Raw genomic sequence first — 21,817 nt, forward strand, 5'->3', positions numbered from 1 at the left:
ATCTTTGCCTACATATGAGTTCAAGGAGACTGTGATTTCAAAAACGATCACAAACAAAACTATATATATATATATTTGTCATGATAGCACATGCATTTAATGCAGAGGCAGAAGCTGGCTAATTTCTGTGAGTTTGAGGCCAACTTGCTCTTCATAGGGAGTTTCAGGACAGCCTACCTAATAAAACTCTCAAAAAAACATCAAAACAAACTCACCCAAATTTGTGTAAAGTAAGGTCATTGTTGCTGGTGATGCGCCCAGCCTGCCCTCTAGTGTTTTACTTTAAGTGCTACCAAATTTTAAGACGTCTTAATCTCAAAATATTCATTTAATAGGATTAAGAACTGTGTCATCAAATGAACAGAATAAGACTAAATCTCTGACACGAATGAAAGTCACATCAGAGAATAGTGAAGGTCCTTCCAGAAGTGAGTGGCATTTCTCTGGGGAGAGCTGTAATATCAATGGTAAATATTCAGTATTTTAAGATTTGTTTGTGAAGCAGGGCATGAACAGAATGAGAACAGTTCAAATGTCATATAAAATATGACTGTTATTACTAACTAATATAGCTGCTGTTCTCTATTAATGTATTAAAAAGACATTTCAAATGTTAATTAGTGAAGTTTTAATGTAACAGATATGCATAAAGTAGACAAATATGCTTCTTTGTGGAAAATTAAGACAATGTGCCATATTTTACCCGATTTAATTTTGTTAAAGTATGCAGTTGTTTTCATTTATCTTGTCTTGATAAAGCTTGAAGTATTTGTATTTGGAATATTTATAACTAGTGTAAACTAAATTTCATTTAAAAAAGAGGTCCTTATCCTAGAAAGGATTTAAGTGCACATTCTATATCGTGATAGGTTTTGTAAGAAGTGTGAGACTACTCTGTCACATCTGAAATCACAGCACATGGGAGATGGAGCTAGGAAGGCTGAGAATTTTAGACATAGAAAGTCTCCCTGACATACTTCTAAGTTTGGCTTGAGACATGTTTGCTGTTGATAAGAAAACCCAGTGAAATTTGGACTCTGGAGTTTTATGATCACTCTCACACACTGGCTTGGCTTCCTGGTACGTCATGATTGCGATGGCACCATATTGCGGTTATTGAGGCAGGGGCTTGTTATGTGGCCCAGGCTGTCCTGGAACTCTCAACCCAATTGCCTCAGTTTCTGTGCACTACCATGCCTAGCTTGATGCACATATTTAACTGTCAGAAAGAATGTAAACAAAATAGGACTAAACGTAATTTGTTTACCTTGTGAACTCATAGTTTATGCATCCTTATGCGCTAGACATTTTAGTTTTAACATGAAGTATCTAAAGCCATAAAGAGGAATTGACAGAAAATGTACCTTGAAGCACCGTGCGTTTTCAATTGCTTTGCAAGAGGTTAGCCTCAAGGAAAGCATTAAAGCAGGTTGGTTTTCCCTTTATAGGAACACTGGACCATGAAGCTACCACTCTTGGTGCTGTCTGTGTATCTGCTGTGGTTGAAATATTGTCACAGTGCACCTGCTTGGAAGGACACAGCTGTTTCGGATGGAAACCTAAGGAGTATGCTTGTCTTGTCTTCCCTGTTTGCATGTTTGCCTGTTCTGCCGATGTTTATAGGGACTTGCAGTTGGAAGATAAGCGTATTCATTATATTTCATAGTATTGTAAACCAAGTATTCATGATGTCAAACATCTGGATAAAAATAGAAAACTCCAATAAGTTTCCACAAGCCAGCATTCACATATCCAGATGTTTGTCATTATGCAGATAAACTTGCCAGCTTTTGGCTGAGTTCTCTTTTGTATTATCCAGATGTTTGGTATCATCTTGACACATCTTTTTTTATAAAAGATTTATTTATTTTATGTACATAAGTGCTCTAGCTGCATGCCAGAAGAGGCCATCAGTATAGATGGTTGTGAGCCACCGTATGGTTGCTGGGAATTGAACTCATGACCTCTGGAAGAGCAGGCAGTGCTCCTAACCTCTGAGCCATCTCTCCAGCCCCCCTTGACATATCTTTAATGAACAGCAAAATACTTTCCTAGCATCAAAAAAACTTAAACCAATAAGGTAGTTTGTGTAATTATTTTTAAACTAGTCAAGGGGTGGGTTGTCATGACAGTGAATCTGGTTGTTCTGTGCCCAGAAAAGTGTGACCTTTGTTTGGTGAGAAAGATTTGGGGCATTTAACATTTAGCAAATAAATTAGCTAAGGTAAAGTTGATTTGGAGTCTGTAATTAAATTCTAGAATAACATCATAAGAATGCCACATTGGGTAAAGAGAAGACAGATGAGAGTGAATTTGTAACCACCGAGGGCCAGTTAATGGTACAAAAGAGATTTTATTAGGTTACTAGTGAAACTTGTGTTATATGATATATGTTCTTAGTCTGTTGGCTTCTAGGAAGGTAAACATAACTGAAAAATGGAAATTGTTCACTGTATTTGAAGTCCTCTGCTGGGTATTTCATATAAACTATCAAGAAAATTGAGATTTTTTTTTTCTAATACAAACATACTCAAGTCTCTGGTGATAGAAAAAAAAATGGATAAAGGAAAACAGGGCTTGTGAAAATGACAAGACTGAGATCAAATAAGCTCAGTTTGTTCAGGAGCTCCCATGTGGGAAACAGAAGGCAGTGGCAGAGTGGCACCTGTCAGCTAATTCATCATGGAGTGCTTTTAGAGCTACAGGCTTATAAGAACAGTCAAGCCTCTATCTACAGGGCACCAAAAACTGGGGAAGTTAGGTTTTCTAATATGATCAAATTTAAAGAAAGTCCAAACATGTCTTTTAGGTCTTCTAGAGGTGGGAGACGCAGATGTAGAGAGAGAGGTGAAGAAGGCCTTGATTGGCATTAAGCGGATGAAAATCATGATGGAAAAGAGAGAGGAGGAGCATGCCAAACTGATGAAAACCTTGAAGAAATGCAAAGAAGAAAAGCAGGTAGCATCACTGAAAAACTATCTGTTCTTAGGCATATTTGGGCTATGAAAATCGCAACAATAAATATGTGTGATTAGTGAAGGACATTTTTCCCTATGTCACATTTACTGGAGAGTGACTAGATTAGAGAAGATGGAGAAAGCTTTACATTTCCTTATCTGGTCCTCTTCTACAGGACCTTGAACACAAGGATTTGATGATGAAAGCCTGGTTAAGAAGGCTGCTCTTTCAAAATGCTTCATCTGTTGTCTCATCTGAGTCAAGACATTGAGTCAAAGTGTTCGGAGAGGTTTTGGCTAAATCAGTAGTTTCTAGTCCCTATTAGTAAAATTAAACAAATAAAACAATTAGACACCACTCCTAAACACACTTAAGAATTCCGTATTTGTTTTCTTTATTCTTTATTTATTTATTTATTTATTTACTTACTTACTTACTTAATTACTTGCTTACTTATTTTGTGTAAGGGTCTCACTTCCTAAGTGCTAGAATTGGATATGTATCATCATGTCCAGTTTTGAAGTTTACATTTCAATTATTCTCCTGGCTGTTTTGAAAATATCATCAGATCTGTCAGATCTGATTAGATCACCAGTCTTGCCCTGTCATGTGGCCAATAATGAGCTTATAATGAAGGACTGTTAGTCTGCCCTACTTCTTGACACCTACACTTCAGTCACTTGTGGGCTTTACCTCGCTGGGTTCCTTTCCCCCCCAAGAATCTGTTACAGCCCCCTAGCCTTTTTTTTTTCTTTTTTTTATTTTTTTTTTCTTTTAAGAGTCAGTTTACTTGCAGATCAGCAAGATGGCTCAGGCACCAAGCATGATGACCTGAGTTCAATTTTTGGAACCCACCTGGTGACAAGAGAGAATGGATTTTCACAAGCTATCCTCCAACCTATACATGCACGATGTGGTAGCCTGTGCCACATGCATGCATGTGCACACACAAGTAAGTAAGGAGATAAATGTAAAAAATGAGAGAGTTAGTTTAGTTGCAACAAGGTAAAAATTCATTAGTCCACCTGAGTCCTCTGAAAAGGTGCCTCATTACTACAAGTAGAAGGCAAGTAAACAGGAAACTAGGGGAGCCCTAGCCGGTACCTAAAGAACGAAGGGACCCCTTCTTAAGGGGTGGAATGTCTGGCAGCACTCAAACAAACCAAAGCATATTAAATAGCACACTGGCCTACCCCATTTCACTGCATTTATCTTTTGCACTGTCAGTGGTTGTAACAGGGGCCTCGACTACTAAGCTACAGCCCAGTCCCATTTTATTTTTCTATTTTTAGTTTTTGAGATGCTGGGCTCCACCACTGAGCCACATGTGCCAATCTATTTTTTTTTTTTAAATATCTTTTCATAGTTATAGTCCAAATATGTATTTTACCAATAGAGAATATATATTATATTCAAATATCCTTGAAAATGTGAATAATAGCCCATAAGCTGATGTATAATGCTCAGTAAATTTCCAGACTATAGACACTGTATACATCATAGTTTAATAATATTATCAATTAATATAACACTTAAAACAAATTCTAAAAATTATATTTCAATATTGCCTTTAATCAACATAGCAATAAAAACTATAACAGAATAATTTGGAAAATCTGAGTAGGTGGCTCATGCCTGTAATCCCAGTATTCAGAGTATGAGGCAGAAGGATTGCTATGAGTTCAAGACCAAACTCAGCTTGATATTCATTTATAGGTCAGCTTGGGTTAGAAAGTGGGATCCTGTCTCAAAGCATAAACAAATAATAAAATATTTTTAAATGTTAATGTTGATAGTTACTTTTTGTTTTTAAAAAAGGTTAAAATTCTGGCAAAATATGTTAATGTAAAATTTACCATCTTACTCTTTTCTTTTTTTTTAATATTCTTTTTGGTGCTGAGTATAAACTCTAGGGCCTCTGAGTTCAAAGTGTGGAGATCTGAGTTTGAAGCAAAGTGCAGTGAATGTACCTATAACTGGGTCCCACGGATAGGTAGGCAAATCTCCACCTTGGTCAAGTTTGGGTATGCAAAAAGTTAACTGAAAAAAAAAAGTAAATTCCTAAAATGATGTTAAACCTAGAATAAAAGCTCAACAAACTATGAATTGGCTAACATGAGCTGGTGCAACCAGTCTTCCAGAGCTGAGTGCCACTCATCCCACGTGACCTGGCATCACCGTGGCATCCTTACCTCACCCTCTTCCCATTAATAGATATCAAAAACATGTATTTTTGCTTGGTTGGTTTTGGAACTTTGAGACAGGGTCTCATGTAGCTCAGGCTCCTGATGCCCCCTGCATCCACCTCTCAAGTGCTGGGATTACGGCATGCACAGAACTAGGAACATCCCAAACTTACTTTCACTAAAATGGAAAGCCTCAGAGCGCTAAAAAAAATCCCTCTACCCCCAGCTTCTTATGTTTTGAGGAGTGGTAACTCTGGGACAGTTCCAAGAATGGACCTGTCCATGGATAGCATATCTACACGGATCAAGAGGGATGGGCAGGCATTCCTTACCCAGACATCTACTTCACCTGTGTTCCTGCCAGCTTCCAAGTCTCGGAAGTGTGTAATTTAGACTCTGCTTCTCAGCAGAGACTGGGAGGAAGTCTGGAGTCACTAGTGACAACAATATGCTTTACCTTCCTTATCTCACCACCAAAGACTTATGGGATAGATGTCATTGCTATTCTGAATTGCAAACAGTAAGACAGCTAATTATACTAAGTAATTTGCTCAATGGCATACAGCAACTTTAACCCAGAATTGGGAATACTAGGATTTTGGGTTAAGGGAACAATGTGAGAAATATTCAAAACTGGAACTCATTGAAAAAGTCCATGATGCCTTCCATGATGAAATAATCATTTTAAAGAAAATATTTATCATAAGTAAGAGAGAGTGTATGTGTACACAGGAGGAGGCCAGAGGCATTAAATACCCTGGAATTGTCACCAGGTGTGGGAAGTAGAAACTGAATTCTTGTCTGCTACAGGAGCAGCAAGCCTGAAACAATCATTCTTAAGAAGATTCATGGTTCCCACACTGTTCTGAAAAGCCCGAGAGGGCAGGAGACTACTCTCATCCACAAATCCTGTCTGGTCATGATGTACATATGAGAGCTACGGTCCTGCTGGGTTTCCTATGTAGGTTATAGGAAAGACCACCTGACTCAGTACCTCCAGTGAGGAAATCTGGAAAAGCCAGTTCAGGCAGAGGAGACACAGAAATTATTGGAGCTGCGCTGATATTTGTGGGCTTAACATATGCAGCATTAGCATGAGGACCTGACTCTAGATATCTGACACTCCACACAAAAAGCTGGCAAAGAGGCATTTAACCTGGGTACTGGGGCAGAGGGGTAGAACAGAGACAGGCTGATTCATGGGTCTTGCTGGCTAGCCAGTCTAACTGATTAGTGAGATCCGGGCCCAGACTTTAGTGAACAACCCTGTATCAAAAGAGCAATTGAGAAAGACACCCAGTTTCAGCCTCTAACCTTCACACATACATATACACACACACCAACACATAAATGTAACATACACTATATACACACAAACGCACATACACACACATATGCAAGGGTAATCTGTGATAATTTCTATAAAGGCAGCACTTGGGAGGCTGAGGCAGGAGGATCAGGGCCAGCCTGAACTGCATAGTAAGATCCTGTTTTAGAAAATAATCAAACAAAAGCCTACAATAAATTGGTTGAAAAAACAAAAACTTTTCTCCCATGTGTTTTTCACTTGAAAGGTGGCTCAGCTCTGAAGCCTGGTACAGCCCTCATTTTCCTAAACTCTGTCTCAGGCAAGAAGTCCACATGAGCAGTGAGGCCAGGGGTTTAATTGATGATGCAAGAAAAAAAAAAAAGAAAAGGCTCTTTTTGTTAGAGGGCTGTGTGAACCTCCAGGGCAGAACTGAGACCGGTATCATTGCAGTTGGCTCCTTATCAACAGTAACAGGCCCTAGCCAAGTACAGCCGGCACCACAAGGGGGCATGCTTGGAATACAGACAAGAAAGAAACTAATCTCAGTAACTCACTGGTTATATACAAGAATTGTGCTTTCTTACAGTGCCTAACCACATACAATGATTTAAGGAAGCTTAAAGAATTAAAATAGTTTTCTAAGACTTAAAGCCCACCGTCTGTGTTCCTCATAGGCTATCCATGCAGATAGAAAAGTCAAAAGGTAATTATCTTAGTTCTCTCATAGGGATGATGATGTCTTTGCTGTTTACTCATCCACATTTAGTGCACTGTCTATCAGACAGCAAGTATTCAATAAATATTGGTGAGCAAACGGATAATGGTCTTCAATAAAGGCTCATTCAGAAGCCTCTTTATTAAACAGAACTCACTGTGGCAGATCTGTCAGCAGAAAGGAGGCGGAAGATAAAAACACTGAAGACATTTATAGGGTCTTAAATGTAATTTCTGTTGAAACCAGGACTTCTGTTGTGAAGGATGTCCTTGAACTCACTAGGTAGCCAAGGATAACCTTGAACTTCTGATCCTCCCTCTTCCACCTTCCAAGAACTGGGATTGGAGGTGTGTGCCACCATGCCCCTTTAGGTGGTACCAGGGCTTTGTGAAGGCAAGGCAAGCACTCTATCAACTGAGCTAACTCGGCAACCCAACTAAGATACACGTAGACTAGGAAATGTAAATGAGACCTGTGTTTGTTATCTTTACCCAGGAGGCCCTGAAACTCCTGAACGAAGTGCAAGAACATCTGGAGGAAGAAGAAAAGTTATGTCAGGCATCTTCTGTGGATTCCTGGGATGGATGCAGGCCGTGTCTGGAAAGTAACTGCATGAGTTTTTATACAGCTTGCCAATCTGGTTGGTCCTCTGTGAAAAATATGGTAAGGGGAAAAGAGAGTTCACCATTTCAGGGTTCTTAAGACATCCAGGCCATCTTGGTTTTTCAATTATATTAACTATTAAAATATAGATGATTGATGTTGGCCTTTTGTGGTCTACAGTATAACACCAATGTTATATATCACCATCGCTGTGTGCACAATTTATAGTTTAGAATAACCATCAGTGTTTATTCCCCTTATAAATTACACTCTGTAAATCCTGTAGAAGTGCCCTGACTTTGCATTGTATTCACTGTTTGTGAGAAGGTTTGCAGTAGATTGTAAGCCCTTTGACAGCAAGGATCAGATCTCATGTGTCTTCCTTCTTTCGAGGAGGCATCTAATAATTATCTGTCCATTTGCATTAGACATTGGTATTATAGTCTTTGATTTTAATCTTCTTTAATAGTTTACCCTAGAAACCATGTATTTGAATCTCTCTCTCCTTCTCTTTCTTTCTGTCCTTCCCTCTATCTCCCCCCCACACCCTATTTCAATTCTACAGGTAGCCCAGGCTGTCCTCAAATTCAGTATGTAGTCACAGATGGCCGATCCTCCTGACTCTACTCCCTAAGTGCTGGGTTACAGATGTGTAACACATAGGTCCTTCGCTCCCTCCTTTCCTCCTTTGATTTATGGCACAAGGTCTCTGGAGATGTAGGTTGACCTTGAGGCCATAACCCGTCTACCTTTGTCTCCCAAGTGCAATTACAGATGTGCAAGACCACATCATCTATTTCAATGAGCTTTTCCTCCGATGCATTCCCATGCAAAAGTGCATACCTGCATGTCTCCTTTTCCTACCCATGTGTTCTGTAGGACTGGCATGTTTCCTCTTTAATGCCCTTTGTCTGTCTTCTAGGCTTCTTGGCAGAGGGAGTCACAGAGGGTGGTGACCTACATAGCATTAGCTATGCCCCAGTAAAGTCTCTGATTGGCCTAGATTTTTCTTCCCCTCAAAAAGTAAGCTGTATATGACATGGAATGGAGTTTTACTCTTCATATTAATGTATGCGGTAATTAGAATATACTTCTGGCTTGGCAGTACCACACTCAATTACAGAAAAGCAGCCACTAGGATAAGGAATATGCCAAGTTAATTTGATGACACTGTTGATGGCATCTGCTGTAATTTTACATCTATAGTCATTCTCTGAAATGCCGGCATACAATGACAGGAGTGCTGGAAACAGGAAATTCTCATTTGGGCCAGACATGTAACCTTATGAACATTTGGGGAAGGGGGGGAGGTCTTGTTTTTGCTGTTCTCTGAGATTGGGTCTTGCTTTGTTGCCCAGTGCTGTCTCAGTTCCTTGGCTTGAGTAATGCTCCATCCCCCTCAGTCCCTGGAGGAGCTAGGATGATAGGCATATGCCACCTTGTCCAGCTTTGAAGTTCTATTTCTGTGGATAGAATCAGGGAACAAAAACTGTTGGAGGAAAGGCAAGCCTCTCTGATTTCAGATTTCTCTCTGAAAAAGGCATAGGTCCCGTACAGATTCCTGGATAACTGTTTGAACGGCAGGAGGCTGGTGCTGCAGACGTGATATTCCAAGCCTGGTAACACTCAACACATTCTAGCACTGTGATACAAAGACAACTGTGGTCTGCCCAGACTTAGGTATCACACAGTGTGACTGCTGAATAATCTTCTTCCACTGAATGGTACTCAGAATTCTGTGACTAGAGTTTTATTTCTTTACTGTAACAAACTGGCCATTATCATTGTTAATTTATAATTGTCACGAAGAAAACTAATATATAACTATTCCTAAAATATATCTAGAATCTTTGGCTCAGTATAGATGTGTTCATTTTTTTTTTCTTTTCATGAATTAATTTAGAGATAACAAGAAGCAGAGTATAAAGACAGTAACATTCCACTAAATAATCATAAACAACAATAATTAGTAATAACCAAGAGGTGAAAGATAGCAGAATTCTTTATAGTCCTGAGGCAAATTTTACAGTAGCTTGTAGTCAGTAACCTGCCAACTGCTGCCAGAATATCAGGTTCTAGCTTTTCTGCTATATTTTGACCTTTTTAGCCCTCTGTGAGAAAATCTAAACCAGGAGGAATTTCAAGTCCCATTTCTTCAGGTAAAGTTAAGGGCAGCTATAAGAATGGTAATATATCATCTCAAAGCAAATCACCTTTTCCTAGCTTATACAGAACTTAATTTGGAATGACTACCATATGCTGACTTTAAATTTTTCAGGAAGAAGTGTAACAGGCAGAAAAACATCTTTGTAAGGGGCTAGAGAGATGGCTTAGTGGTAAAGAGCACTGTCTCCTCTTTCTAAATGGACCGAAGTTCAATTCCTATACATCCACATGGCAGCTCGTAACTGTGTAACCCCAATTCCAAGGGATCTGGTACCTTCACAATAATGCACATAAAATAAAATTAAATAAGTTATTTTTAAAAAGAAAAACATCTTTGTAAAAGTAACTTTTATTTGCCTGATATAACTGTCATCTTGGAGACTTACTGCTTCCATCTGCTAACCTAGTCCTCCTAGTCCTAGTCCTGGAAGCTTCTAGCCTCCATATAATCTAACCTAGGCCTAGAATGGTTTCCAGCCTCTGAGACTTACTGCTGAATAAGCTCACCCTTTCTCTTTCTGAACTCTGGCTAGCTGGTTTCACTTAGCTATTCTGGCTCAAACTCCTTTCCAAGATGACTGATTCACTCTGGCTTCTCTCTCAGTTTCTCACTGAATAGCTCTGCTTGGCCTCAAATCAACTCTGTTCTAATCTCAGGCTCCTCCTCATTCTGCATCAGTCTGTCTTCACCTGTGTCTATAAAACTCCTGGTGCTGGGGGTGTGACTCACACCAATAATCCCAGCACTCAGGGAGGCAGAAACAGGCGGATCTTTGTAAATTCAAGGCCAGCCTGGGCTACAGGCTAGGACAGTTACAGCCAGGACAGCCAAGGCTACATGCACAGAAACCTTGACTCAATGGGGGGAGGGGTGGGACACCCTCTCCTGGTGAAACTGCCTCCCTTCTCATTCTCTGTGCTGCTCCCTTCTGTAGTTTCCCTTTCTTCTCTGCCCTCCTGAGAGTTGGGCATATCCTGTTTTGTCAAATCTTTCTCTGATTTGTCACTTTGCCACTTGGTTAGACATCACCCTCAAACATAGGTGCTTCCTTCTCCAAACTAATTTTACCTACATTTTTTTGGGATTAAAGGTGTGTGCTAAGGGTGTGTCTGCATTCCAGCCAGAGTAGACTGGATTGAAATTCCTCTATACACTTTTATTTTCATTCCGTGTCCCACTCTTCCCCTCAGATGGATCAGTTTCTCAGGAAGATGTACAGATTTCTGTTTCCTCACAGTGAAGATGTGGAGGATCCCCCTGCCGTCGAACAGCCGACTAAGGAAGATTTACAAGTGATACAAATGGAAAACCTGTTCAGCCAGCTAGCTGTGGACGTGAAATCTCTCTTCAACATGAGCTTTCACATTTTTAAACAGATGCAGCAAGAATTTGACCAGGCTTTTCAGTTATACTTCACGACCAATGTAGACTTAATGGAGCCACACCCAGAGGCTCTATCTAAAGAGCAAACCCAAAAGGAAAAACTAGGGCAAAGGTGGGACATTCCCAACGTCTTCCAGCTGTTTCATAATTTTAGTCTCTCTGTTTATGAGAGAGTCCGAGAAATAATTACAAAGGCAATGAATGCAATTGAAGATTCGTGGGAACCACACAAAGGCCAGTTACTAAAGACTCCTCCCCTCTCTCCCTTTCTTCTCTTTCTCGATTTTTTTCCTTTTGCTTTTTTTGTGGTGTGTGCTAGTGTAGCTACACGTTCATGTATGTGCTGGTGAACTTGTGGGTATGTGGCCCTATGTACATGTGTATAAGCCTGAGAGCAACGTTAAGTGTTACTCCTTAGGAACTGTCTTTCTTGTTTTGAGATAGGGTCTGTTGCTGAGACCTGGGGCCCACTGAGTTGACTAGACTGGCTGAGGAGCAAGCCTCAGGGTTCACCCCACCCCTGCCTCCCCAGCACTAGTATTACAAGCACAAGCCACCATGCCAACCTTCTTGCCGGGTGCTGAGAACTCGGGTCTTGTCTTTATGCTTTCATTTTAGGCACCTTACTGACTAAAGTATCTCTCAATGCTCCTTTCTTTCACTACCTTTGCCAACTTTTATTTGTTTGTTTGTATGTCTGTTTGTTTGTTGCAAGGCATGATTTTTCTGTATCTCTGGCTGTCCTGGAGCTTGCTTTGTAGATCTGCCTAGCTCTGCTGGGATTAAAAGTGTGTGCCACCACACCCAGTCCCTTCTTATTTGTTGTTTTTTAAGGGGGTCTCATTACTGTTCAGGCTCGTAATGGACTGGTCCACATCCTCCTGCCTCCACCTCCCAAATGCTGGGGTTACAGGTGTGTTCCCCTGTATAGCTTTGACTTTCTATTGATCAAAGGCCAAGTAAAAAGCTACTTTTTGTTGTTGTTCAAACAGAAATAGGCTCCTGCTAGCTGTTCTCCATTTATGTCAGCCATAGCTGGCACCGTGTAAACCAGATTCTCAATGATAACACAGGATCACACAGTTGGGTTCTATCTAGGAAGGGCTTAGCTCACACATTTTGGAAATGGAAGCCAGGAAACAAATCCTTTGTGTCACATTGTTTTATGGGCAGAGAACAGCCGTTATTACTGGAATTGTTGGGTTCTACTTCAAAGTGTAGTCGGTGTTTTTATAAGTGAAATGTTTTGTCTGGTCTCACATCCTAAGCTTCCAAATCCATCCAATATTCAGAACCAGTATCAGTTAGAAACACTACGTATATCAATCCTGGAGTAGAATAAAATAATTCTCTCCTGGCCTTGTAGGTAGAGATCAATTATCTTGGACCAATGTCCAGAATGTGTTCATTAGAAGAAAATGATGCTCTTGTTTTTACACCTTGCAAAGCTACTGCTATTTAAGTGTGCAGCATAGGATTAGGTAGTATTTATTATTTATACACTATTCTGCCTGAGTGTATGCCTGCAGGCCAGAAAGAGGGCACCAGATCTCGTTTTAGATGGTTGTGAGCCACCATGTTGCTGGGAGTTGAACTCAGGACCTTTGGAAGGACAGTCAGTGCTCTTTACCTCTGAGCCATCTCTTTAGCCCCCAGGTTTTTAATATTATTTTAATATTTAATATTTAAAATTTTTAATTTTGATTAACTTTTAATCAAATAAATTTATTTATTTATTTAATGTATGTGCATACTTGTATGTTTGGGTGTTGTTTATCAGAAGTCACTTGTTTTTTGTTTGTTAGTTTTTGTTGTTATTTTGTTTAATATAGCCCTGACTGGTCTTCAATTTAGAGATCGCCTGCCCCTGCCTCCTAAGTGCTAGAATTAACCTTCTCAATGCCTGGAACTCACAGAGAAAGCTAGGCTAGCTGGGCCAGTAAACCCAGTCTCCATTTCCCCAGCACTAGCATTTAAAGTACATACTACTATGGTTGGCTTTTCTCAGGAGTTCTAGGAATTGAACCTTGAGCCTCCTGCTCCTGTAATAAGCACGTTACTGACTTAACCCTCTCCCCAGCCCTGTATGGTGAAATTTCAAGAATGTTTATGTGTGAATGTTGTATTCCCTACAGAGTTGGACCAGAGAGATAGGACTTCAGAGATGTTTCCTGAGCAAAACGGAGGAATGTGTGAGAAATTTGGCCAGAATTTATCTGGATGTTTCAAATTTCATAAAAGATGTCAAAAATGTCACGATTACCTTTCTGAAGGTGAATAATTCTTTTGTCATGTCTTTCAGGTGTGTGTTTTGCGGTGATCATGTGTGTGGGTACATGTGCACACATAAACCTGTGCATGCAGAGAACAGAGGCTAGCCTTAGGTGTTATTCCTCAGGTGCTGTCTGTTTTGTTTTGTTTGAGACTCGGTTTCCGACTAACCTGGAACTCACCAAGCTGTCTTAGTCAGCCAGCCAATGAGCTGTAAGTCTTATCCTCCCCAGTGTTGGAATTATAAGCACACCACCATGTCTGACTTTTTAAAATTGGGTTTTGAAAATTGGACTCATGACTTCTCACAGCCATCTCCCAGCCTTGTTTGTGCACTCTCATTCTAAGGATGTTCTTTCTAAAGGCTTACAAGTAATTACTCATTCAATGTATATAAACTAATCCTTTCATTTTCCTCAGTTCCATCACTGTGGATTTTTTTGTAAGTATGATTAAAGACTAGGAAGTGGTGGTGCATGCCTTTAATCCCAACACTCGGGAGGCAGAGACAGGTGAATCTCTGAGTTCTGAGTTCAAGACCAGCCTGGTCTACAAAGTGAGTTCCAGAACAGTTGAGGCTACACAGAGAAACCCTGTCTTGAAACAACCACTACCACAACAACAACAATAAAGAATGTGTTATATGTATTTTTGTGAATATATACAGAAGGGAAAAACAATGATCAAATTAGGTCAACTCCCTTTTGCTCTATAGAAAAGAAAAATCCACTGATGAAAGAGAACTTCTCATGTAATTGGAAGGTAAAATTTAGATAATGACATAATTTTGGGAAAGTGTAGTTCTTTCCAGTTAGGTTAATTACCCCATTGATATTTAAATAGAGAAAGCGGATCTTCCTCAGAAGTTCCAGGAAAAGGAAGTTTTTTCTGGGGGGGGGGGTTGCTTGTTTGTTTGTTTGTCAAGCTTTGGCTAAGAGTGACTTTCCCAAGGCTGGAAACCATTTTTCCTCCGTCCTTCCCCTCATTTCTCTCTCTTCCTTAACTCCTTCCCCAGCCCCAGAGACAGACTGTAAATTTTTCTATAAAACTGTTTAAACTGTTTTGGTGTTGAATATCAGGAGCTAACACCAAGATATTGCAAGGCAAAAAAAAAAAAAAAAAAAAAAAAAAGAAAAAGAAAAAATAAATTATGGCATGCCAGACTTATATTCTCCTCAGGAGTGGGAAAATAAAAGCAGCCCAGACTAGAAAAAGAAAGGGCTTTCTCATGGCAAATGAGCAAGTGATTAAAAGAACAGATTTTTACAGTGATTTTTATGATAAGAGAGGTAAATGTTATGGTATATGGTATAATCACTCAGGTAACATAGCATGAAACATTTTATGGTCATTCAGTTCTTAAAACCATGGAAACAGTTTACAGCATGCAATTCAAAAGATTATTGAGGAGGAACAAATCAAGAAAACCAAGTTGAGCTGGGCAGTGGTGATACATGCCTTTAATCCCAAAACTTGGGAGGCAGAGACAGGTAGATCTCTGAGTTTGAGGCCAGCCTGGTGTACAGAGTTAGACAGTCAAGGCTACATAGAGAAACCTAGTATTGAAAAACAAAACCAAAACCAAGTTGACCTCTAGCTAAGAATATGATCAAAGTCTAACATTGTTTAACCAAAAAGAAAAAGAAAAATGGACTCAGCGGTCCATTAACAAATGCAAGAGCAGTTGTTTTTTTTTTTTTTTGTTTTCTTTTTTTTCATTCCTGTGCTTTTGCATTTTATCTCACTAAAGAAACACTAAAGTGTGGTTAATGACTTGAAGGAGAAAGCTAGACGATAAACTAAGAACAATGTGAATTGATACCTTTATAAATTATCCCACAGTACTAGCAAGTCAGTTTCACTGTCTAGGACTGTGATGGCTAAGCTTCATCTTGATTGAATTTAGAATCACTATGGACACGTACATCTGTATGTGGATAAAGTATTTCTTTTTTGTTGTTTTTGTTGGTTGGTTGGTTGGTTTTTTGATATAGGATTTCTCTGTGCAATAGCCCTCACTATCCTGGACTCAATTTGTAGATCAGGCTGGCCTTGAACTCACAGAGATTCACCTGCCTCTGCTTCTTCCCAAGTACTGGGATTAAAGGCATGTGCTACCATACCTAGCTAGCCTTTTCTTTCTTGTCCCCAAGAGCTCATGTTAATATCATAACATAAAACACAACCTAACTTTTAAAAGTTCTGCCGTCTTTTAAAATCCCATGTCCCTTTAAAATTCTAAAGTCTCTTAACTGTGTGCTCGATTTTCAAAAATTGCATTTTCTTATTCCAAAAGGGAAGAAAAGGGGAATAGGAATACGTAGGCCAATGCAAAATGAGAGTGCAGTAGCATAAAGCCAAATACTGTCACTCAGGGTCCAGCATCTGAGACTCTTCTGGCTCCTAAAGGCCTATCTGCAGAACACACAGTGCATTACAGCCCTAGGTGGGTTCCACACCCCACACACTGTTGTCCATGGCAAGTGTCTCATGGTCCTGGCATATCCAATAGCTGCTTGAGGGTTTACATAGTAAATGAAGTTGAACCTTCACCAATGACCTCTTCTGGCCTCTACGGAGACTCTGATCCTTCCTGGTGGTGCCAAGCCTCCACTGCTCTCTGTGACCACTTCATAGCCTCAAAACCAGTACCAGCCAGGCAACTCAAAATATGGCCTGTTCCTCTTGGACCCACTCCATGTACTAACTCTGAGGAAATACATCAAAGCTGATTCTTTAGCCCCAGAAATCGGCTCTTAAACCAAATCTCACATGAATGGCCCCTATCCCAGGTCTTTTTTGTTTTGGTTTTTCGAGACAGGGTTTCTCTCTGTAGCACTGGCTGTCCTGGACTTACTTTGTGGACCAGGCTGGCCTTGAACTCACAGAGGTCCACCTGCCTCTGCTTTCCCAAGTGCTGGAATTACAGGTGTGTGTCACTGCATCCAGCAGGGTGAGTGTTTTAAAATTTTTTTAACCATAAAAATACATATATGCTGAATAATAATGACACTTATATAAAGTATTTCTCAAATTTATTTAACTTTTCAGTGTAGTATTTAATTACACAGCATGGACAGAGGATATAGTTAGGGGCATGCCGGAGGTCCCGGGCCAGAGTCATACAACAAAAACAAAAATATCAGAACCAGTCTCTATTTCTCACCCTGCTAAGCCTTCCACAGTACTATATGTTTATAATCTGAGCATCCAGGAGGTGGAAGTAGAAGAATTAGGAGTTCAAGACTGGCCTTAGCTTCACAAGTTCAAAGTCATACTGGGCTACATGAGACGCTATCTCAACAAACAAACACCCCCCCCCCAAAAAAAAAAGGCAAAAGAAAACCCAAACACCAAGCTCTGTAAACTATGTTTACAGATTAATGTTCTGTTAATGAAATAGATCTTTGCATCTTGTAACTTACTGCACTGTGGGTGTTCTAAGCATTTGCATACTCTGCAATTCAAGAGGGGTGAGGTTTTTAATACTGTGCTCAACTAATAAGCAAAAGATGCTTTTAATAGTTTGCTGACTGGACCTGTGTGGTGGTTGGCTAGTTTTAAGCCTCTTAAGTATTAGCAATGCCTCCTTTTCCCTTTTGCTCAGTAGTATCAGCCTAGGCTCTGATTTCTCAGTTCTCAGGTGCACTGAGCTTGCAAATGTCAGGTTTCTTGGGCTCCTGAACAAGAATGAAGATATTGTCTCTCTACATGCCCCTTCGACCATATGTCCACCCAACCTTAGAACGTGTCGGAAGTTTTTGATATCTGGAATCTGTCTTGATAGAACTTTTGGAAGATAGTACGTTTTTGTGGGTTTTTTTTTTTTTTTTTTAATAAACTACTCTGCCCCACATCCCTGGAGCTTTAGTTACCTAAAGCTGCTTGAGGTTTTTTTCCTCCTGAATTGTTGACTGGGTGAATTAGCTGCTTGTTTGATCATTTGAAAATGCAGATAACAGATCTACTTTATTCAGGTCTTTTGAGCACTAAATAAGTGGCCTGAAGTATCAGTGATTTTCATTATTCAAGCATTTAAAAATTCATTTGCAGGGTTGTGTACAGAATAGATGATCCTCAGTTAGCAGAGTGATGGCTTTGCAAGCATAACCTGAGTTTATTCTCCAGAAACCATGCAAAAGGCAGGCATAGTGAAAATCCTAGAACTGGCAAAATGGAGAGAGTGGAGCCCTGGGCTCACTAGCCAGCCAGCCTGACATAATTATCAAGGCCCAGGGTCTAGTGAAAGGCCTAAAGAAAGTAGATGGCTCCTGAGGATGACACTTGAGATTGACCTCTGGCCTTCTCATGATGCACACTTGTGTGAATGCAAATGCTCCCCCCACATATGCACAATATGAACTAACGAACTGATAACTTTCAAAAGCCATCCCACTCAGGCACCCCATATATATTTTACTTCTATTTCCTTCCACCTATTTAAAGGACTAATCAGTAAATTTTTTCCTTGATTGTCACAAATAAGTCAGATAGAATAAATGTATCTCATAACTACTACTCTGTGCCAACTTCACATTAGCATTAAAAATAACTTAGATAAATTACCCTAAAGAAAAGAGTTATTTTGATTCACATAAATGGGGGTTTCAATCAGTGATTGGTTGGGCCCATTGCTTTAGGCTTGTGATGAGGTGACTCAACATGGTGAAAGAGCATCATGTATGAGAAGAAAAAAGGAGGGAGAGAGAGGAGGAGGACGAAAAAGAAGGGTCCTTTAGGCTCAGTGGCCTAACGACCTTCTAGGCCCCACCTTAAAAAGTTTCCACAACTTCTGGGCTAGGGATTAAGACTTAACACATAGGTCTTCAAAAAACATTCTAGATACAAACTAGAGCAATTAGTTAATAGATACGACATATGTCAGGTAATACAGTATAAGTACAATGTAAGTTGATTGTCACAAGGTAAAATATAAGAAAACAGATGTCCCAATGTGACTACCACACTCTTAAAACTAATTTTTTAAAAAGCAATTTATTTTTAAAATGTAAAGAAGGGCATAACAAAACCCCATGTATCCACCATTTACATAAGGATTAAATATTATGAAAGCAGATGAAACCTAACTGTGTCACTCCTCCAGATCACATTCCTTTTATTCCCTCAGAAGGAAATGGAGGGAGCCAGGGCCACCTGCCATGCCCCAGCTCATCCCTACTGGTATAACAGAGTCCCGGCAACTGCATGTGAAGGCTGGATTGCTCTGTAAAGACATTTAATAAAACCCTGCCCCATGACAATTAATAAGCAAATAAAGGAAACAGAAGGGTTGAGGGTGGAGCTCAGTAGAACACTTGACTTGCATGCACAAAAGCCTGGGTTCCATCCCTAGAATTACAAGACCAGGTGTGACAGTGCATGCCTGTGGTGCCCCCAACACAGGAGGAGCAAGAGTTCAAAGCCAGCAGCCAGGTATGGTGACTCAGGCCTTTAATCTCAGCACTCTGGAGACACAGGCTGGTGGGGTTCTGTGAGTTCAAGACCAGCCTGGTCTACATAGTGAAACTGTGTCTCAAAAAAGAAGATGCAAATGGCAAATTTAGATTTAGTATTTACTTTTACATACTTACTCATAAACTATATCCATGTATACATACACATACATATACCATACTTAACAGTGTTTTATGTTTAAATTTTTACATCCACAAATTATAATTTTAGACTTAAAATGTTACTTATGAACTAGGTGTGGTGGCACACACTTATAACCCAGCACCTAGGAAGCTAAGGCTAGAGAATCAAGAGTTTGAACTCAGCCTGAGCTATATAAAGACCCTGTCTCTACAAAAGCAAATAACAGTAGCTGGCCCTGGTGGAGGGGGCACAAGTGAGCAGGCCCTGAGGGCTGGAGTGCTGGAGAGCTGGCCCTGCCCCTCGTCTGTCATGAGATGTTGTGGGTGCCATCTGTTGTAGTCAGGTAACCCTGACCCCTCACTGGCTATAGCCCACTGTGGAGAGCCGGCCCTTATGGTTAAGACGTGGGTGAGCCAGCCTCAAGGGTGTGAGAGCGGGAGAGTTGTCCCAGCCCCTCACAGGCTGCAGCACTTGGGAGCGTGGGCTGCCTTGACTGGGCAGCATAGTGTAGTTGGCTCTGGAGGCATGCGTGGGACCCAGCTCCGAGGGCAGGAGAGTAGGAGAGCGGACCCTGTCTCCTGCTGATGGCAACACTGGGTAGCCTAGCCAGAGCAGCGCTGGGAAGTTCACCTTTGTGGTGTGGATTAGGGAGAACTGGTGGGCTGACTGGTGGGCTGGCCAGATCCAGGGCTGAGACGGCCCACCCCAAAATCTCTATCATCTTCAAACAGTTGGGATATGTGAAAGGGCCAGTCCTGCTGATCCATAGCTGCAGGATCTCAGGACACAGGACAACAACAGGATAACTGGGAGGAGTCCTCCCGAGGATCCAGTATTGATGGTGTCACAGAGGCCAGAGATCTTGGACCAGACCAAGGACTCCTTGCAATGAACATTTGCAAATGAAGATGTGTGGACAGAGGGCTATACTGTGGGGCATGCTGTGATATAGCACAGCTTCTACGATGAGATGTTTTCTGTTGTTACTGTTCATTTGTGTGTGTGTGTGTGTGTGTGTGTGTGTGTGTGTGTGTGTGTGAATTTGGGAGGGAGGTTTCTAGGGAAAGGGAAAGATATAAGTGGAAGGGGAGATGAGCAGGACTGGAATCAATAAAAAGTTTTAAAAAGGGAAATGTTTAATAAGCTTTTGCTTCACTACCTTATAGCTAGCCCGTGGCAGCCATTCCAAATAATGCATACATTGTGTCTTTTCTATAGAAAAAATAATTTTCCCTCTTTGATGGGATGGAGACAATGTGCTGTGGAAGGGACAAATCAGAGGCTTCTGTGTTAGTCAAAGTTTTGGAGGGAAGGGCTAACGGGCAACAGGCCTTGCACTGCCCAGCAAGTGGTATAGTCCTGAGCCACACCTCAAGCACTGGCCCCACTTAAAATATGGGCAGTAAGCATGTGAGACTTTTGGCAAGACGGACTTTTCCTTATCCACCCACTTCTGCTCCATAAAACCATATAATCAGCAATTAATTAAGCCAGGTCTCATTTGAAAGTGATATTGGTAATATTACTACAGACAACAGACACTAATTAAGAACTCTGGGTCTTAAGGCCAAGCCAACCACTTACAAGTTTCCCGGACCTTTTCTTCCCTGTTTCTTTACCTCTTTGCTAGACTGCCCTGATGTACCTGAACTACACATAGAGTTCCTTGAGGCCCTGAAATTAGTCAATGAATCCAGTCAGCAATATGACCAGGTTGTCCGGATGGTCCAGTATCATCTGGAAGATACCACGTATCTGATGGAGAAGATGCGAGAGCAGTTTGGATGGGTGTCTCTACTGGCAAGCCATAACACAGTGACTGGGGGCATCTTTAATTCAACAAAGGTAAGGAACTCCAAGCGGAAATGACATGTGCTACCTCTGTTTTGCTAGTTACTTATTGATTACAGTGAATTTGAAAACAAGCTGGAGAAGAATATACATTGCTCCACTGTGGCTGTATCCAAGCCCACCTGACCCAATGTGTGCTTCATGGTCTAGAAAGCTGGATATGGTGGCTCACATCTTATTGCACTGGCGTTTTGGCTGCAAGTATGTTTGTGTGAGGGTGTCAGATATTGGAGTTACAGACAGTTGTGAGCTGCCATGTGGGTGCTGGGAATTGAACCCAGGTCCTCTGGAAGAGCACTCAGTGCTCTTAACTGCTGAGCCATCTCTCTAGCCCCTGCCCACATCTTTTATATCAGCTACCCATAAGGCTGAGGTAGGAAGATTTTAGTTCAAGGCCTGAATGGGCTACAAAAGTGAGTTCTTTGCCAGCCTAGACAACTTAAGTACGAGCCTGTCTCAAAACAACACAAAAGATTTTAAAGGGCTATAAATGTAGCTTATTGGTGGATTCACCTAGCATTTCTGGGTCCTGTGCTGAAGTGGAATGAGGCCATAAAATGCAAAATGAATTTATATCTACATTGACTAATTCTTCTCATAGAGACAGGATTATAGCTGATAGTGACAACCCTAAACTGTCTAATAGATTTTAAGAGAGAAGATTTGTAGGTAGAGTTCAAAATTGGACACCAGCAGCTAGAGCGATGCCTCAGCAGCTAAGTGCATTTCTGATCTTTCAGAGAGCCCAGGTTCAATGTTCAGGTTTTCAATTTTCC

General features: G+C 40.7%; 1 protein-coding gene across 2 annotated transcripts in view; it reads left to right on the plus strand.

The window, feature by feature from the left end:
• Positions 1 to 21,817, plus strand: part of LOC110566447 (clusterin-like protein 1) — a 51,419-nt gene that overhangs the window by 8,811 nt on the left and 20,791 nt on the right. The window contains exons 3-9 of one of the 2 annotated variants that reach the window (XM_060368139.1): positions 336 to 467; positions 1,449 to 1,566; positions 2,810 to 2,958; positions 7,664 to 7,831; positions 11,129 to 11,555; positions 13,457 to 13,594; positions 20,821 to 21,035. In XM_060368139.1, the coding sequence (XP_060224122.1) occupies positions 465 to 467; positions 1,449 to 1,566; positions 2,810 to 2,958; positions 7,664 to 7,831; positions 11,129 to 11,555; positions 13,457 to 13,594; positions 20,821 to 21,035 (1,218 nt within the window). In that variant the 5' untranslated portion in view covers positions 336 to 464. The remainder of the gene's footprint in view (positions 1 to 335; positions 468 to 1,448; positions 1,567 to 2,809; positions 2,959 to 7,663; positions 7,832 to 11,128; positions 11,556 to 13,456; positions 13,595 to 20,820; positions 21,036 to 21,817) is intronic. The other variant, XM_060368138.1, reaches the window with a different exon arrangement.

This window comes from Meriones unguiculatus, chromosome 15 (assembly GCF_030254825.1).
Source record: "Meriones unguiculatus strain TT.TT164.6M chromosome 15, Bangor_MerUng_6.1, whole genome shotgun sequence".
NCBI lineage: Eukaryota > Metazoa > Chordata > Mammalia > Rodentia > Muridae > Meriones > Meriones unguiculatus.